General features: G+C 40.5%; 1 protein-coding gene across 1 annotated transcript in view; it reads left to right on the top strand.

Moving 5' to 3' along the window:
• LOC128057588 (ATP-binding cassette sub-family C member 4-like) overlaps positions 1 to 18,673 on the top strand; it is a 286,799-nt gene that overhangs the window by 217,210 nt on the left and 50,916 nt on the right. Inside the window, exon 21 of the mRNA XM_052650036.1 lies at positions 14,582 to 14,732. Within this exon, the coding sequence (XP_052505996.1) occupies positions 14,582 to 14,732 (151 nt within the window). The remainder of the gene's footprint in view (positions 1 to 14,581; positions 14,733 to 18,673) is intronic.

Here is an 18,673-nt window from a genome sequence, read left to right on the forward strand (position 1 = left end):
CATGGTTGTTTTTTGAATACTGAGTTTTAACACATCTTTTTCACTCTCCTCTTTCACACTCATCAAGAGGCTCTTTAGTTTCTCTTCTCTTTATGCCATAAGGGTGGTATCATCTGCATATCTGAGACTGTTGGTATTTCTCCTGCAATCTTGACTCCAGCTTATATAGAGTCTTACCCTTCCTATTAATATTCAAGAATGTTAACACTAAGCTGCATCTCAGTACAATATCAGGCTAATGGAATTTCTCCTCTAGGTGTAGTTATCATATTCTGCAAACTAAATAATTATTCTGAATTGTGAAAAATCACCATGTACTCTCAAGTGAAAAATTCATCCAAAAATTATTTGTATTTATTCATGTGGATTCATGATTTCTGATAGAATTCCCAACTGGTGTGCTCCCAATGGGAAATAAGCATATCAAAATAATGGTTCCCCTCATTTCCTGGAGCACCAGGACTTGGGTCACTTCTTCTGGGTCAACATGTTTCTTATTGTACACACATCATTGCCTTTGTGCCATGGTGAGACAGAAGTACAGAAGCACTGGCCATGGTAACATGGGCCATCAGATGGGCCTGAAATCCAATCAGATGGGGAGAATTGTGTGTGTAGCTAGGATTAGGCTCCTTGAAATTCCTGAGCATGTGGAAGAAAGAAATGAGACTGGCTTCAAGGAAGGGATCTCTGTCGCACACAGAAATCTGCTATTTCCTTCTTCAGAGTGTTGAATTTTTGCTTGAATACTATTTTTGTCTCCTATAGCTTCTGTTAACAGTTTGAGACAGTTGGCAATAAAAGACTCATAAATGTATATCAGTTCAGTTCAGTCACTCAGTCGTGTCCGACTCTTTGCGACCCCATGAATCGCAGCACGCCAGGCCTCCCTGTCCATCACCATCTCCCGGTGTTCACTCGGACTCCCGTTCATCGAGTCCGTGATGCCATCCAGCCATCTCATCCTTGGTCGTCCCCTTCTTCTCCTTCCCCCAATCCTTCCCAGCATCAGAGTCTTTTCCAATGAGTCAACTCTTCTCATGAGGTGGCCAAAGTACTGGAGTTTCAGCTTTAGCATCATTCCTTCCAAAGAAATCCCAGGGCTGATCTCCTTCAGAATGGACTGGTTGGATCTCCTTGCAGTCCAAGAGACTCTCAAGAGTCTTCACCAACACCACAGTTCAAAAGCATCAATTCTTTGGTGCTCAGCCTTCTTCACAGTCCAACTCTCACATCCATACATAACCACAGGAAAAACCATAGCCCATAAATTTAAATATAAACTCATGCATTGTATATATGTTAATATAACATAATATGTAATATCCACTATGAAAATGAAAGTTTCTCAGTTGTATCCAATTCTTTGTGACCTTGTGGACTATGCAGTTCATGGAATTCTCCAGGCTGGAATACTGGAGTGGGTAGCCTTTCCCTTCTCCAGAGAATCTTCCCAACCTCAGGACCAAAACCAGGTCTCCCACATTGCAGCCAGATACTTTACCAGCTGAGCCACAAGGGAAGTCTAATATCCACTATAAGGCAGGTTAGGGTATGACCTGTAAACAGAAACAAAACTCTAATAACAAGCCTATTTGCATTGCTTCAGAATTAAGGAGCATGAAATCTGAAGGACCTAATTTGGGAGCTTTTGAGAACAACAGTTATAGGTATTTAATGGGGACTCAAGGAAAAAGTATTGGCACAGCTCAAGTGGAGCCCTTCATTTTGATATTACCTCTTCTTCCTAGGTTATCTGCCATAATGAAAGTGAAAGTGAAGTTGCTCAATCGTGTCTGACTCTTTGCAACCCCATGGGCTGTAGCCTACCAGGCTTCTCAGTCCATGGGATTTTCCAGGCAAGAGTACTGGAGTGGGTTGCCCTTTCCTTCTCCAGGGGATCTTCCCAACCCTGAGATCGAACCCAGATCTCCCACATTGTAGGCAGATGCTTTACCCTCTGAGCCAAAGCTGGGTTGGTCATAAAAGGCCCTCACCTGGGGAGAGCCAGGCTATTGAAACTGGTGAATATTGTCCAATAAAATAATGTGAGTCTACTAAAAAACTGTAATTTGGATTTTTTATAATTGACATTTCAGATCTTTTTTCCTGACAACTACTGATGGCAAACCTAGTGACTTGACTTAAGATCACACACAGAAGGGAGGAACCCTCCCCATGAGAAAAGGGGATAGCAAGGTGGGATGCATTAGTTAATCCTATGGCTGTAAGAAATTGTTCAACTGAAAATATAATAGAAGGGAGGTTAGACAGACCTATATTTCTCCACTTATGACTGAAGTTTATTCCTTCAGATTCCATGCTTTTCACTCTGAGTTTTATATTGATACCACAGCAGATGGGGAGAAACAGGAAAAGCACATGTCTCTATCCAAATAATGCAGTTTGATTCACAAAGGCTCCTGGACACAGAGTCACAGTTCTGGACATTTCCTTCTCCTTTCAGGCTCCTCTGCATACAGCTGTGTCTCTGAGATTCCCAGAGTACAGATTCTTCCTGTTTCTTTCATGACCTGCAGTACCTTCCTGGGGAACTTAGGACAAACACTTACCCTCCTAATTTATCATTTTCTTACCTATAAATGGAAATGAAAGTTCTTGCTTCTCTCATTCACAAATGGTTGTGAAGATCATCTGAGAAAACTTATATGGAAGAGTTGTGAAATGATAACCCAAATCTCTGTGATATAGGCATTACTCTGCTAATGGATCTACCAAAGACATGCTGGGAACAGCTGCCCTGGGCAACAAAGTGTGGAGGCCCTGGATTGGTGAACAGGGGGTGCTGGTTCTAAGAGGACACAGAATACCTGGTGCTACCTTGGATAAGCCATCTGACCTTCCCAGCCCAGCTCCATTTTGGTCAAAATTTCCAGGAACTGTGATTGCTACCCCAAATTATTCATGTCATTCTCTGTTTCTCTAGCCTGTGAAATTCAGTTGTCAATCTCTTCTTCAAAGTTTCAATAAAGGATTCCCATGTTCTTCACTGTGTTTCCCCAGTGACTTGTGCAGATCATCATGGAATTGTATCCATCTGAGATAATAAACTCTGGAGGCATTGGCCCAAACTCTGTGAATCTGCATATCCACAACTTTCGACCCCCTTTCATAGCAGGCTAGATACTAAGATAGATACTACACATAGATACTAAGTGCTGGTTGCATTCCTGTCACTTGAAACTTTTCACCAGGGTATCGTACTTTTCCTGATAAATATGGATGTCTAAATCAGCTTCTATTTGGGCTTTTATTCTACCTGCTGTGTTTTTAGACCAAGATCATTTCCCAAGATAAAATTACCTCATGGAATGATGTGATGCTTAAGTGAATGATTATGGAACTCTTACCACAGTGCCATGCATAAACTAAACACCTGGTAAATGGCAACCCCTGTTGTTATAATCACTACTCCTTAAAATAGTCGTTTTTATCATAATGACAGAAAATCTAATGTATATGCAGAGGATAAAATAATAAAAAAAAACCCCAAACTCTTCATGCTTTAAAAGTTGTTTGTTTTAAATTTAAATTTATATTTTTACTTTATTTTACTTTACAATACTGTATTGGTTTTGTCATACAGTGACATGAATCCACTACGGGTGTACATGGGTTCCCAATCCTGAAACCCCCTCCCACCTCCCACCCCATATCATCTTTCTGGATCATCCCCGTGCACCAGCCCCAGGCATCCTGTATCCTGTGTTGACATAGACTGGCGATTCGTTCATTACATGATAGTATACATGTTAAGGGCCTAGATCTGATAGATAGAGTGCCTGAAGAACTATGGAATGAGGTTCATGACATTGTACAGGAGACAGAGATCAAGACCATCCCCATGGAAAAGAAATGCAAAAAAGCAAAATGGCTGTCTGGGGAGGCCTTACAAATAGCTGTGAAAAGAAGAGAGGCAAAAAGCAAAGGAGAAAATGAAAGATATGAGCATCTGAACGCAGAGTTCCAAAGAATAGCAAGAAGAGATAAGAAAGCCTTCTTCAGTGATCAATGCAAAGAAATAAAGGAAAACAACAGAATGGAAAATACTAGAGCTCTCTTCAAGAAAACTAGAGATACCAAGGGAACATTTCATGCAAAGATGCACTCAATAAAGGGCAGAAATGGTATGGACCTAACAGAAGCAGAAGATATTAAGAAGAGGTGGCAAGAATACACAGAAGAACTGTACAAAAAAAGATCTTCATGACCCGGATAATCATGATGATGTGATCACTAATCTAGAGCCAGACATCTTGGAATGTGAAGTCAAGTGGGCCTTAGAAAGCATCACTATGAACAAAGCTAGTGGAGGTCATGGCATTCCAGTTGAGCTGTTTCAAATCCTGAAAGATGATGCTGTGAAAGTGCTGCACTCAATATGGCAGCAAATTTGGAAACCTCAGCAGTGGCCACAGGACTGGAAAAGGTCAGTTTTCATTCCAATCCCAAAGAAAGGCAATGCCAAAGAATGCTCAAACTACCACACAATTGCACTCATCTCACATGCTAGTAAAGTAATGCTCAAAATTCTCCAAGCCAGGCTTCAGCAATACGTGAACCGTGAACTTCCTGATGTTCAAGCTGGTTTTAGAAAAGGCAGAGGAACCAGAGATCAAATGACCAACATCCGCTGGATCATGGAAAAAGCAAAAGAGTTCCAGAAAAACATCTATTTCTGCTTTCTTGACTATGCCAAAGCCTTTGACTGTGTGGATCACAATAAACTGTGGAAAATTCTGAAAGAGATGGGAATACCAGACTGCCTGACCTGCCTCTTGAGAAATCTGTATGCAGGTCAGGAAGCAACAGTTAGAACTGGACGTGGAACAACAGACTGGTTTCAAATAGGAAAAGGAGTGCATCAAGGCTGTATATTGTCACGCTGCTTATTTAACTTATATGCAGACTACATAATGAGAAACACTGGACTGGAAGAAACACAAGCTGGAAACAAGATTGCCAGGAGAAATATCAATAACCTCAGATATGCAGATGACACCACTCTTATGGCAGAAAGTGAAGAGGAACTTAAAAGCCTCTTGATGAAAGTGATAAGGAAAGCGAAAAAGTTGGCTTAAAGTTCAACATTCAGAAAACGAAGATCATGACATCCAGTCCCATCACTTCATGGGAAATAGACGGGGAAACAGTGGAAACAGTATCACACTCTATTTTGGGGGCTCCAAAATCACTGCAGATGGTGACTGCAGCCATGAAATTAAAAGACGCTTACTCCTTGGAAGAAAAGTGATAAGCAACCTAGATAGCATATTCAAAAGCAGAGATATTACTTTGCCAACTAAGGTCCATCTAGTCAAGGCTATGGTTTTTCCTGTGGTTATGTATGGATGTGAGAGTTCTACTGTGAAGAAGGCTGAGCACCGAAGAATTGATGCTTTTGAACTATGGTGTTGGAGAAGACTCATGAGAGTCCCTTGGACTGCAAGGAGATCCAACCAGTCCATTCTGAAGGAGATCAACCCTGGGATTCCTTTGGAAGGAATGATACTAAAGCTGAAACTCCAGTACTTTGGCCACCTCATATTAAGAGGTGACTCACTGGAAAAGACTGTGATGCTGAGAAGGATTGGGGGAAGGAGGAGAAGGGGACGACCAACGATGAGATGGCTGGATGGCATCATGGACTCGATGAAAGTGAGTCTGAGTGAACTCTGGAGATGGTGATGGACAGGGAGGCCTGGCATGCTGCGATTCATGGGGTCGCAAAGAGTCGGACACGACTGAGAGACTGAACTGAACTGATACATGTTTCAATGCCTTCTTCCCACATCATCCCACCCTCTCCCTCTCCCTCAGAGTCCAGAAGTCTGTTCTATACATCTGAGTCTCTTTTGCTGTCTCGCATACAGGGTTCTAATTACCATCTTTCTAAATTCCCTATATATGCATTAGTATACTGTATTGGTGTTTTTCTTTCTGGCGTACTTCACTCTGTATAATCAGCTCCAGTTTTATCCACCTCATTAGAACTGATTCAAATGTATTCTTTTTAATGCCTGAGTAATACTCCATTGTGTATATGTACAACAGCTTTCTTATCCATTCGTCTCCTGATGGACATCTAGGTTGTCTCCATGTCTTGACTATTATAAACAGTCCTGCAAAAAACATTGGGATCCATGTGTCTCTTTCAATTCTGGTTTCCTTGTTGTGTATGCCCAGCAGTGGGATTGCTGGGTCTTAAGGCAGTTCTATTTGCAAATTTTTAAGAAATCTCCACACTGTTCTCAATAGTGGCTGTACTAGTTTGCATTTCCACCAACCGTGTAAGAGGGTTCCCTTTTCTCCACACCCTCTCCAGTATTTATTGCCTGCAGACTTTTGGATCGCAGCCATTCTGACTGGTGTAACATGGTACCTCATTGTGGTCTTGATTTGCATTTCTCTGATAATGAGTGATGTTGAGCATCTTTTCATGTGTTTGTTAGCCTTCCATATGTCTTCTTTGGAAAAATGTCTGTTTAGTTCTTTGGCCCATTTTTTGATTGGGTCGTTTATTTTTCTGGAATTGAGTTGCATAAGTTGCTTGTATATTTTTGAGATTAGTTGTTTGTGAGTTGCTTCATTTGCTATTATTTTCTCCCATTCTGAAGGCTGTCTTTTCACCTTGCTTATAGTTTCTTTTGTTGTGCAGAGGCTTTTAATTTTAATTAAATCCTATTTGTTTATTTTTGCTTTTATTTCCAGTATTCTGGGAGGTGGATCATAGAGGATCCTGCTGTGATTTATGTTGGAGAGTGTTTTGCCTATGTTCTCCTCTAGGAGTTTTATAGTTTCTGGTCTTACATTTAGATCTTTAATCCATTTTGAGTTTATTTTTGTGTGTGGTGTTAGAAAGTGATCTAGTTTCATTCTTTTACAAGTGGTTGACCAGTTTTCCCAGCACCACTTGTTAAAGAGATTGTCTTTAATCCATTGTATATTCTTGCCTCCTTTGTCGAAGATAAGGTGTCCATAGGTGTGTGGGTTTACCTCTGGGCTTTCTGTTTTGTTCCGTTGATCTATATGTCTGTCTTTGTGCCAGTACCATACTGTCTTGATGACTGTGGCTTTGTAATAGAGCCTGAAGTCAGGCAGGTTGATTCCCTCAGTTCCATTCTTCTTTCTCAAGATTGCTTTGGCTATTCGAGGTTTTTTGTATTTCCATACAAATCTTGAAATTATTTGTTCTAGCTTTGTGAAAAAGACCGTTGGTAGCTTGATAGGGATTGCACTGAATCTGTAGATTGCTTTGGGTAGTATACTCATGTTCACTATATTGATTCTTCCGATCCATGAATATTTCTCCATCTATTAGTGTCCTCTTTGATTTCTTTCATCAGTGTTTTATAGTTTTCTATATATAGGTCTTTAGTTTCTTTAGGTAGATATATTCCCAAGTATCTTATTCTTTTCGTTGCAATGGTGAATGGAATTGTTTCCTTAATTCCTTTTTCTACTTTCTCATTATTAGTGTATAGGAATGCAAGGGATTTCTGTGTGTTGATTTTATATCCTGCAACTTTACTATATTCATTGATTAGCTCTAGTAATTTTTTGGTGTAGTCTTTAGGGTTTTCTATGTAGAGGATCATGTCATCTGCAAACAATGAGAGTTTTACTTCTTCTTTTCCAATTTGGATTCCTTTTATTTCTTTTTCTGCTCTGATTGCTGTGGCCCAAACTTCCAGAACTGTGTTGAATAGTAGTGGTGAAAGTGGGCACCCTTTTCTTGTTCCTGACTTTAGGGGAAAAGCTTTCAATTTTTCACCATTGAGGATAATGTTTGCTGTGGGTTTGTCATATATAGCTTTTATTATGTTGAGGTATGTTCCTTCTATTCCTGCTTTCTGGAGAGTTTTTTATCATAAATGGATGTTGAATTTTGTCAAAGGCCTTCTCTGCATCTATTGAGATAATCATATGGCTTTTATTTTTCAATTTGTTAATGTCATGAATTACATTGATTTGCGGATATTGAAGAATCCTTGCATCCCTTGGATAAAGCCCACTTGGTCATGGTGTATGATCTTTTTAATTTGTTGTTGGATTCTGATTGCTAGAATTTTGTTGAGGATTTTTGCATCTTTGTTCATCAGTGATATTGGATTGTAGTTTTCTTTTTTTCGTGGCATCTTTGTCAGGTTTTGGTATTAGGGTAATGGTGGCCTCATAGAATGAGTTTGGAAGTTTACCTTCCTCTGCAATTTTCTGGAAGACTTTGAGTGGGATAGGTGTTAGCTCCTCTTGACATTTTTGGTAGAATTCAGCTGTGAAGCCGTCTGGTCCTGGGCTTTTGTTTGCTGGAAGATTTCTGATTACCGTTTCAATTTCCGTGCTTGTGATGCGTCTGTTAAGATTTTCTATTTCTTCCTGGTTCAGTTTTGGAAAGTTGTACTTTTCTAAGAATTTGTCCATTTCTTCCACGTTGTCCATTTTATTGGCATATAATTGCTGATAGTAGTCTTTTATGATCCTTTGTATTTCTGTGTTGTCTGTTGTGATCTCTCCATTTTCATTTCTAATTTTATTGATTTGATTTTTCTCCCTTTGTTTCTTGATGAGTCTGGCTAATGGTTTGTCAATTTTATTTATCCTTTCAAAGAACCAGCTTTTTGTTTTGTTGATTTTTGCTATGGTCTCTTTTGTTTCCTTTGCATTTATTTCTGCCCTAATTTTTCAGATTTCTTTCCTTCTACTATCTCTGGGGTTCTCCGTTTCTCCCTTACCTAGTTGCTTTAGGTGTAGAGTTAGATTATTTATTTGACTTTTTTCTTGTTTCCTGAGGTATGCCTGTATTGCTATGAACTTTCCTCTTAGCACTGCTTTTATCGGGTCCCACAGGGTTTGGGTTGTTGTGTTTTCGTTTTCATTTGTTTCTATGCATATTTTGATTTCTTTTTTGATTTCTTCTGTGATTTTTGGTTATTCAGAAGCGTGTTGTTCAGCCTCCATATGTTGGAATTTTTAAGTTTTTCTTCTCCTGTAGTTGAGATCTAATCTTAATGCATTGTGGTGAGAAAAGATGCTTGGAATGATTCCAATTTTTTTGAATTTATCAAGGTTATATTTATGGCCCAGGATGTGATCTATCCTGGAGAAGGTTCTGTGAGCACTTGAGAAAAAGGTGGAATTCATTGTTTTGGGGTGAAATGTCCTATAGATATCAATTAGGTCTAACTGGTTTATTGTATCATTTAAAGTTTGTGTTTCTTTGTTAATTTTATGTTTAGTTGATCTGTCCATAGATGTGAGTGGGGTATTAAAGTCTCCCACTATTACTGTGTTTTTGTTAATTTCCCCTTTCATACTTGTTAGCATTTGTCTTACATATTATGGTGCTCCTATGTTGGGTGCATATATATTTATAATTGTTATATCTTCTTCTTGGATTGATCCTTTGATCATTATGTAGTGGCCTTTTTTGTCTATTTTCACAGCCTTTGTTTTAAAGTCTCCTTTATCTGATATGAGTATTACTACTCCTCCTTTCTTTTGGTCTCTTTGCGTGGATTATCTTTTTCCATCCCTTCACTTTCAGTCTGTATGTGTCCCTTGTTTTGAGGTGGGTCTCTTGTAGGCAGCATATATAGGCGTCTTGTTTTTGTATCCATTCAACCAGTCTTTGCCTTTTGGTTGGGGCATTCAACCCATTTACGTTTAAGGTAATTATTAATAAGTATGATCCCATTGCCATTTACTTTATTGTTTTGGGTTCGGGTTTATACACCCTTTTTGTGTTTCCTGTCTAGAGAATATCCTTTAGCATTTTTTTGGTGGTGCTGAATTCTGTCAGCTTTTGCTTGTCTGTAAAGCTTTTGATTTCTCCTTTATATTAGAATGAGATCCTTTCTGGGTACAGTAATCTGGGCTGTAGGTTATTTTCTTTCATTACTTTAACTATGTCTTGCCATTTTCTCCTGGCCTGAAGCGTTTCTATTGAAAGATCTGCAGTTATCCTTATGGGAATCCCCTTGTGTGTTATTTGTTGTTGTTCCCTTGCTGCTTTTAATATTTGTTCTTTGTGTTTGATCTTTGTTCATTTGATTACTATGTGTCTTGGGGTGTTTCACCTTGGGTTTATCCTGTTTGGAACTCTCTGTGTTTCTTGGACTTGGGTGATTATTTCCTTCCCCATTTTAGGGAAGTTTTCAACTATTATCTCCTCAAGTATTTTCTCATGGTCATTCTTTTTGTCTTCTCTTCTGGAACTCCTATAATTCGAATGTTGGAGCATTTCATATTGTCCTGGAGGTCTCCGACATTGTCCTCATTTCTTTTAATTCATTTTTCTTGTTTCCTCTCTGATTCATTTATTTCTACCATTCTATCTTCTATTTCACTAATCCTATCTTCTGCCTCCATTATTCTACTATTTGTTGTCTCCAGAGTGTTTCTGATCTCATTACTGCATTATTCATTATATATTGATTCTTTTTTATTTCTTCTAGGTCCTTGTTAAACCTTTCTTGCATCTTCTCAATCCTTGTCTCTAGGCTATTTATCTGTGATTCCATTTTGATTTCAAGATTTTCAGTCATTTTCACTATCAATACTCGGAGTTCTTTCTCAGGTAGATTCCTTATCTCTTCCTCTTTTTTTTTTGGTTTGGTGGGCATTTCTCCTGTTCCTTTACCTGCTGGGTATTCCTCTGTGTCTTCATCTTGGTTATATTGCTGCGTTTGGGGTGGCCTTTCTATATTCTGGCAGTTTGTGGAGTTCTCTTTCTTATGGACTTTCCTCGCTGTGAATGGGGTTGTATCAGTGGCTTGTCAAGGTTTCTTGGTTAGGGAGGCTTGTGTTGGAGTTCTGGTGGGTGGAGCTGGATTTCTTTTCTCTGGAGTGCAATGAAGTGACCAGTAATGAGTTATGAGATATCAATAGGTTTGGAGTAACTTGAGCTGCCTGTATATTGAGGCTCAGGTATGTGTTCCTGTGTTGCTGGAGAATTTGCGTGGTGTGTCTTGTTCTGGAATTTGTTGGTCCTTGGGTGGTGCTTGGTTTCAGTGTAGTTATGGAGGCATTTGATGAGCTACTATCAATTAATGTTCCCTGGAGTCAGGAGTTCTCTGATGTTCTCAGGCTTTGGACTTAAGCCTCCTGCTTCTGGTTTTCAGTTTTATTTTTACAGTAGCCTCAAGACTCTCCATCTATACAGTACCGATGATAAAAAATCTAGGTTAAAGATGAGAAGTTTCTCCATATTGAGGGACACCCTGAGAGGTTCACTGAGTTACATGGAGAAGAGGAGAGGGAGGGAGCAGTTAAAGGTGACTGGAATGAGATTAAGTGGGATCAAAAGAGGAGAGTGCAAGCTAGCCAGTAATCACTTTCTTATGTGCACTCCACAGTCTGGACCGCTTAGAGGTTTTCATGGAGTTATACAGGGAAGAGGAGAGGAAGGAAGTAGACAGAGGTGGCTAGGAAGATGAAAGAGGGAAATGAAAAGGAGAGAGACAGATCCAGCCAGTAACCAGTTCCCTAAGTGTTCTCCACCGTCTGGAACACACAGAGATTCACAGAGTTGGGTAGAGAAGAGAAGGGGGACGGAAGAGACAGAGGCAACCTGGTGGAGCAAAAGGAGAGTCCAAAGGAGGAGAGAGTGGTCAAGCCAGTAATCTCGCTCTCAGGTAAAATTCGGTATTGAAGATTGGGTTTTTAAATGTAGAAAATTGACAACAAATATTGAAAAGCAAAGATTTAAAATCTCGAGTAGAGGTTGGATTTTCAAAAATCCAATATTAAAGAAAAGAAGAAGAAGAAGAAGAAGAAGAAGAAGAAGAAGAAGAAGAAGAAGAAGAAAAAACAAAGCCACAAGAATTAAACAACAACAACCACAACCACAAAAAGGCTATATACGGCGTTTGCTTTAAAAATAGGGTCTTTTTTTTTTTGAAAAGTAATAGTAGGTTATAAAAATAAAAATTAAAATTAAAGGAGAAATAGAGGACTTAAAAATTTAAAAAAGTTAAAAAAAAGAAGAAGAAAAAGAAAAGAAAAAACAATCACACAACAACATCAATTAAAAAAAAAAGGAATGATTGTAAAAATAGTAAATATATATCTGGCCCTTTCTCTGATGTTGTGGGCAGTGTGGAGTCACTTCCAAGGCTGTTCCCTCTGTTTAACTTCTTCTGTTTGCTGGTCTCTACAGTGTCTGATTTCTGCCCTGACACGGGGGGGCAGTGGTGGACACTTCTTTTTAAAAATTTTTTTTAGGCTCACTTATTCAGTCGCGCTGTGGGGAGGGAGGGATGCTGCAAACAAATAACACTGGCGTGTGTTCGCAGTGTCTCAGCCCCACTGGGCCTGCCCCTGCTCAAGGTGCACACAGGTCAGGCTCTATGTTGCTCCTCTGGGAACCGTCTGAGGCCGGCCCTAGCCTGCATGCACCTCCCGGGTCTAAGCTGCTCAGGCTCGGCGCTCAGGTAGCCCTCAGAGGTGCAGATTTGGTTGGGCTTCCTAGGTCCGAGTAGCTCAGGTGTTTGGCGAGTGCTGTCACTGCAACTTATCACCTTTCCCATCTCTGCTGCTCAGTTTTCTGGGTGTACCACTGGCGCCCCTTCTCAGGCGGATGATGACTGTCCAGAACTCCCAGAAGTTTTAGTTAGCAAAGAAGCCTGCTTGGATTTTGGTAGGTAATGTCTCTCTTGGGCTGCGATTGCCCCCTTCCAGCACTTACGGCTCTGGCTGCCTGTCACCGGAGGGGGATGGTCTGCAGCCGGCTAATTCTGTTCCATCCTTTGTTCTGTGCGTGGTCCTGGTGGTGTCTTATGTTTGAGCTTTTCACATGGTAGCTATCCCACAGTATGGTTTGCTAGCCTAAGTGAGTTCACTCTGGTTATGTGCAGGGCATTCCGGCGGATTCTTAAAAAGCACTGCAGCCCCCATCTCCCGCGCCTCCCTGCCCAGCCCCCACATGCTAGTGGTGGATGCAGGCATCTGCGCTGCTTCTCCGCTGGGGGAGCTACTGTTGGGCTCGTAATCTGTTGATTTTAATTATTTATTTATTTTTCCTTCCTGCTATGTTGCCCTCTGTGCTTCCAAGGCTTGCCACAGACTTGGCAGCGAGAGTGTTTCCTGGTGTTTGGAAACCTCTCTTCTTAATATTCCCTTCCAGGGATGGGACTTCCTTCCCGGGACGGAGCTCCCTCCCTACCTCCTTTGTCTCTTTTTTCATCTTTTATATTTTTTCCTACCTGTTTTTGAAGACAATGATCTGCTTTTCTGGGTGCCTGATGACCTCTGCCAGCATTCAGAAGTTGTTTTGTGGAATTTACTCAGCGTTGAAATGTTCTTTTGATGAATTTGTGAGGGAGAAAGTGGTCTCCCCGTCCTATTCCTCTGCCGTCTTTGGACCGCCTCAAGTTGTTCGTTTATTATCAAAATTCTTTCCCAGATTTGTAGGAAATACCAAAAATTGGTTTTATCACGTTTCTCTTCTTTTGTCTGTTCTTTATTGGGCATGCTGATGAACTCTGAAATTCCTTAAATAAGGTATTTAGAAGAAAAATTTAAGATAAATTAAGAGGCTCAAATAAGTAAAAATAATTTTCCTGGACAATAAATATTTGGCAGTATATTGGGAACAAGCTTAAGTATGTCCTAATGGCTCATGATGTAGACTCTGACTCCATGGCTCAGGCTTTGTTTCGATCAAGCTCCTTTTCCTTTCCCTGTGACTCAGTGTTTTCATCTGTAAAATGAGATAATACTATTACTTGATAGGGCTATTGTGAGGAGTAATAAGCTAATACATGTCGAGTATTAAATGTGTAGCCCTGTACAGAGTCAGCACTCAGTAAATGTTAACTATGGATAGAAAACCAGGAAAGAAAAATCCACTTCCAAAAGTCACATTTGCATCTTTTCCTCCTTTACTGGACACTAATTGTAATTAACCACTTCTTTATCCTTACCTGTGTAACTGAGGCTTCTGGTTTCCTTATCTGTGATGCCTGCTCATTCATCTCTAGTAATACCTACTGATTCATGATAGTTTAGGCTTCAAGTCCTAGTCTCTCTCAACCTCAAATATTCTCTCATCTATTAAAATTAGAGATTCCTACCGTATAGGCTACTAACTGTATTAAAAGAGCTAATACCTAGAAGGTTCTTAAGGTTTTTGGCACACAGCAATCATGTAATAGAGCTTCCCAGGTGGCTAGTGGTAAAGAATTCACCTGGCAATGTAGGAGATGCAGGAGGCATGTATTTGATTCTTGAGTTGGGGAGATCCCCTGGAGGAGGAAACGGAAACCCACTCCAGTATTCTTGCCTGAAGAATTCTGTGGACAGAGGTGCTTGCAGGGCTGTGGTTCATGTGATCACAAAGAGTTGGATACGACTAAGCGACTGAGCACACACACATAATCTTGCAATAAATATCATTAGAACCACCTATAATTTAATTTGTTCGGGTGGCAAAGCTTTCTCTACTATTTCAATACATCTTTCAGGAAAAGAAGATTAATCCCAACAAAATAGACTATTAAAGTTTATTTTTGAAAAGAATCCTTGATAAAGAGGCCCCTGTATCTATTTTTCATTCTTTCAGACATTTCTACAACTGATTGGTGTGTTGGGTGTGGTGGTGGTGGTGATTCCTTGGATTGCTATACCTGTGATTCCCCTCGTCGTCATTTTCTTTTTTCTTCGGCGGTATTTCTTAGAGACGTCACGAGATGTGAAACGCCTGGAATGTTCAAGTGAGTACTGGGACTCTCGGGTTGGGATGGCAGTGCAGGTTGGCTGCATTTATACCATAATTAACCACACCCCTGAAATCCTTCAGAATATATCGTTTGGAATTTATCCCTAAGTAAGCATTAGGTAATTATATATTATGGGCCCTGTGAGTCAGTGTGACCCTTAAGCCAAGTTGCGAGGGTGGCAGGTGAGCTGCAGCTTTGCATTTTAGCACAAGGACAAATGTGGACAGGGGCCATTTTTGTCTTGTTCACGACACACTTCCTAATACAGAACAGCTACCCAGTGAACAGTTTTCCAAAAAATAATATGTTTCATCATGTTGGTACTATTGTAGAAGGAAAATAGGGATTTTTTCTTCCCTCGAAGTTACTAGAAATGACAAGGAAAGGAAAATATTAAGAAAAGGAAAGGAGGCATCAGGAAATATACTCATATGTCAGAGGTGATATTTTTAGAAAATACATTATTTCACATACTCCTAGGATGGTAAGTTGTAGTTGTTAAATGCATTGAAAAGATAAGCCCTATTATTTCCAGGTTTGCTCTTTATCATCACTAGTATTTGAGCTGATGTCACACTCTGGGCACCCCTCCCCAAGACAGTTCATATAAATGATACTGGAAATAATCCCTTCAGGAGGACCCAGCGGGAAGATCTGTTTAGTAGACTTTCAATTTATCACTCCATTCAGCTTCCTAGTTTTAGAATAATGGGGAACATTATTTTATGATTAATCATTCTATTCTTCAGGTAATCACAGAGGATGAAATAATACAGAACGTATCTCATCATTAATGCACAGACATATTTCATCAATATTAAAACAAAGAATTATAATGAAGGTAGAATTGTTAAATATTTTTAAAGAAGGTATAAGGACAGAAAATAAAGGAAGATGTTTGTGTCAGAAACCTTAACTTTGGATAGTTACTGCAAGTTAATACCAACTTAACTTTCTAGAAACCAAGCCAAGAAGAGAAAGATATTGAGTCTCATTCTTCTCTGTATCTACTAAGTGGAAAAATCTAAGTTAATCAAGACAAAGGAGTTTTTGGTGGTGAAATGTGTGTGTTTCATTTTTAATAATAAACTCTTGAGAGGCATTCATCCTATGTATTTGCATAAAGTACAGTTGGTGTCTTAAATGCTGTAGAAAAATTTTTCAGTTAAGAGAACCACCTAAATTCCCATGAGGTCTGGGTTTTGTGAGGTGTTTGATTGGATTATGGAGTAGTAGAGTCCAGACATGTGTGATATTTTGCTGATGTGATTTGGTAGGATGGTAGGACCTGGGAAAACTAAATAGAAGTGATGAGCTCCATATAGTGTTTTGTGTAGACAGGGCTTCAATCATTTTATGATTTCAAGTCAGTCATGAAATGGAGTCTTCAATAGTCTTGTTCAAAGCAGGTTGTTCCATTCAAAGACAGATTGTTCCAGAAGGAATGTTTTTCAGAGATTTTTGTCTGGAGCGTGGGCCATTTCGCATCCACATGGAAGTGGAGAAAAGGGCACCTCCTGAGGCCCTTTTCAAAAAGCAGTACAGGATTTCACCTGTAGAGTCTGAGAGCTTTTTGGCCCCATCCCTGTGGAGTATTTGGATTTTTTGCAATCTAGTAGGCTGCAACAGTGTTAGACAGTAAAATCAATCCAGATACCCTTCTTCCACACCCCAGGTAACCAAATGAGATGCGCTGTTGATTAGAACTGTTTATGTTCTCTCTCCAGGTTGTGGGTCTGTGCCATAAATAATGATACCACTTTTTTCTCTATGCAGTAACTAATAGTATATCTTAAGGCCACTGCTGGAGCCACCGGAAAAAGACATCTGATCACTATAACCAGAAGGCATAAGCCTACTTCATTCCTGTGCTCTGAAAAACTGCTAAAATCCTGAGGTTTATATTCAGATCCAGCTGCCTGCCTTTTTGGAGCATTATGTTGACTTTTGTCCTCTTAGTGACAAATATGCCGTTGATCATAATAGTTTTTCATTTTTATAGAACCTGAGCATAACCAAAATGCAAAACCAGGATGGCATTTGGTTGCATTTCTCTAGCCAAACCTATTAATTTGGCAGTGCTTGAATTATGAATCTGTATCAAATCCTATCTGTAAGGATTCTGTGATCAACTAGCAATGTTTGCCAAGGACATTGCAAAGGGAGGTTTAACACATGTGCCACATTTATTCAGACCATAGATCCTCAAGTCTGCTGTTTTCAGGCATTCTCATGCTGGATTCCCTGGGACTTTATTGAAATTAAGGTGCTTAGTATGATGTATGGTAATGGCTAAGGCTGTTGGATGTTAGCTAAGTAAGATTTGAGGGTTTTCTGAAGGTAAACAAAATCTGGAGAAAAGTGCGTTTAGGCATGCATGGACATCCTTAACCTTGATTATTCTCCCTCTGAGACACTGCTGTTATGATTATAAGCACAGCCTTGGAAATAAGACAGAATTGGGTCTGACACTCAGCTCTACCACTTAGGTGAGTTAATTTACTTAATCTTGGGCAGGAAGTGCCCTTAATTCCTCAGTCTGGTTTTCCCTCTGTCACAGGTATACTGATACCTGCCTTCTGGGGCTCTCAGGATTTCTTGAATTGATGCTTGTAAAATACGTGCTGTGCTGTGCTTAGTTGCTCAGTCATATTGACTCTTTGTGACCCCATGGACTGTAGCCACCAGGCTCCTCCTCTGTCCATGGTGATTCCAGTCAAGAATACTGGAGTGTGTTGCCATGCCCTCCTCCAGGGGATCTTCCCAACCCAGGGACTGAACCAAGATTTCCTGCCTTCCAGGTGGATTCTATACCATCTGAGCCACCAGAGAAGCCCATGAATACTTGAATGGGTAGCCTATCCCTTCTTCAGGGGATCTTCACAACCCAAGAATTAAACCACGGTCTCTTGCATTGCAGGCAAATTCTTTATCAGCTGAGCTACCAGGGAAGCCCCAAAATATTTGCTAGTGACTACCAAAGGCACCAGAACTTTGAACGTGAGGGTATTTAAAATTTTTTATTTATTTGTTTTTGGCTGTGCTAAGTTTTCATTGGTATGTTGGCTTTTCTCTAGTTCTGGTATGTGGGCTTCTCACTGTGATGGCTTCTTTTGTTGAGGGGACACAGGCTCTACGGGGCTTGGGCTTCCAGCTTGTGAGCTCAGAACTTGTGGCTCTCAGGCTCTAGAGCAGAGTCTCAATAATAATTGTGCACAGGTTTAGTTGCTCTTTGGCTTGTGGGATCTCCCCAGATCAGGGATTGAGCCCTTGTCTCCTGCACTGGCAGCCAGATTCTCATCCATAGAGCCACCAGGGAAGTCCAAATGTGAAGGAGTTAAGAACATAGTAACAACTGGCAGTTCTCGCAAAGGTGAATGATAACCTGCAGCGAGGCTGTCACCCTGGGGTCTTTTCATGTGGTTCCCTGCCCCCCCGCCCCTGCCCCAGGGAAGATCTGCAGTCCAGGTGGGGTGTGTCCCCAAGTGTCCTCAGGGTTGTGGAGACACAGCCGTATGTCATGTAAACTGTAGGGTTATACATGTCTATGACTTCTGGCTGATGTCATGGCTGTTATATACTCTGCTTCAGGATCATGAGCTCAGTCTTTGTGGGGAAAAGGGTGTTGTGTTATCTTATGCAAGATAAGATCAGAGCCTTGACATCCCCTCTCCTCATGTGCTAGTTAACTTTCTTTGTAGACCCTCCAGTTCCCTCATTCTGGCATCCTGCTCACCCCTAGTGGGGTTTGAAAGAAACAGGATAGATTTTCACAGGTCCTGATTCCCTCTGGCCCACTGTAACTCTTGGGCATGAGGTGAGGTAGGTGATGAAGTGTTTGATTCCCTGGTGTGCAAGGCTGAGATGACACCTGGTTTCTAAAGTCAACCCTATCCTCCATCCTTGCTGGCAAGAATCACCTGCACTTTGATCTC

Source organism: Budorcas taxicolor, chromosome 12, assembly GCF_023091745.1.
Source record: "Budorcas taxicolor isolate Tak-1 chromosome 12, Takin1.1, whole genome shotgun sequence".
In the NCBI taxonomy this organism is placed as follows: domain Eukaryota; kingdom Metazoa; phylum Chordata; class Mammalia; order Artiodactyla; family Bovidae; genus Budorcas; species Budorcas taxicolor.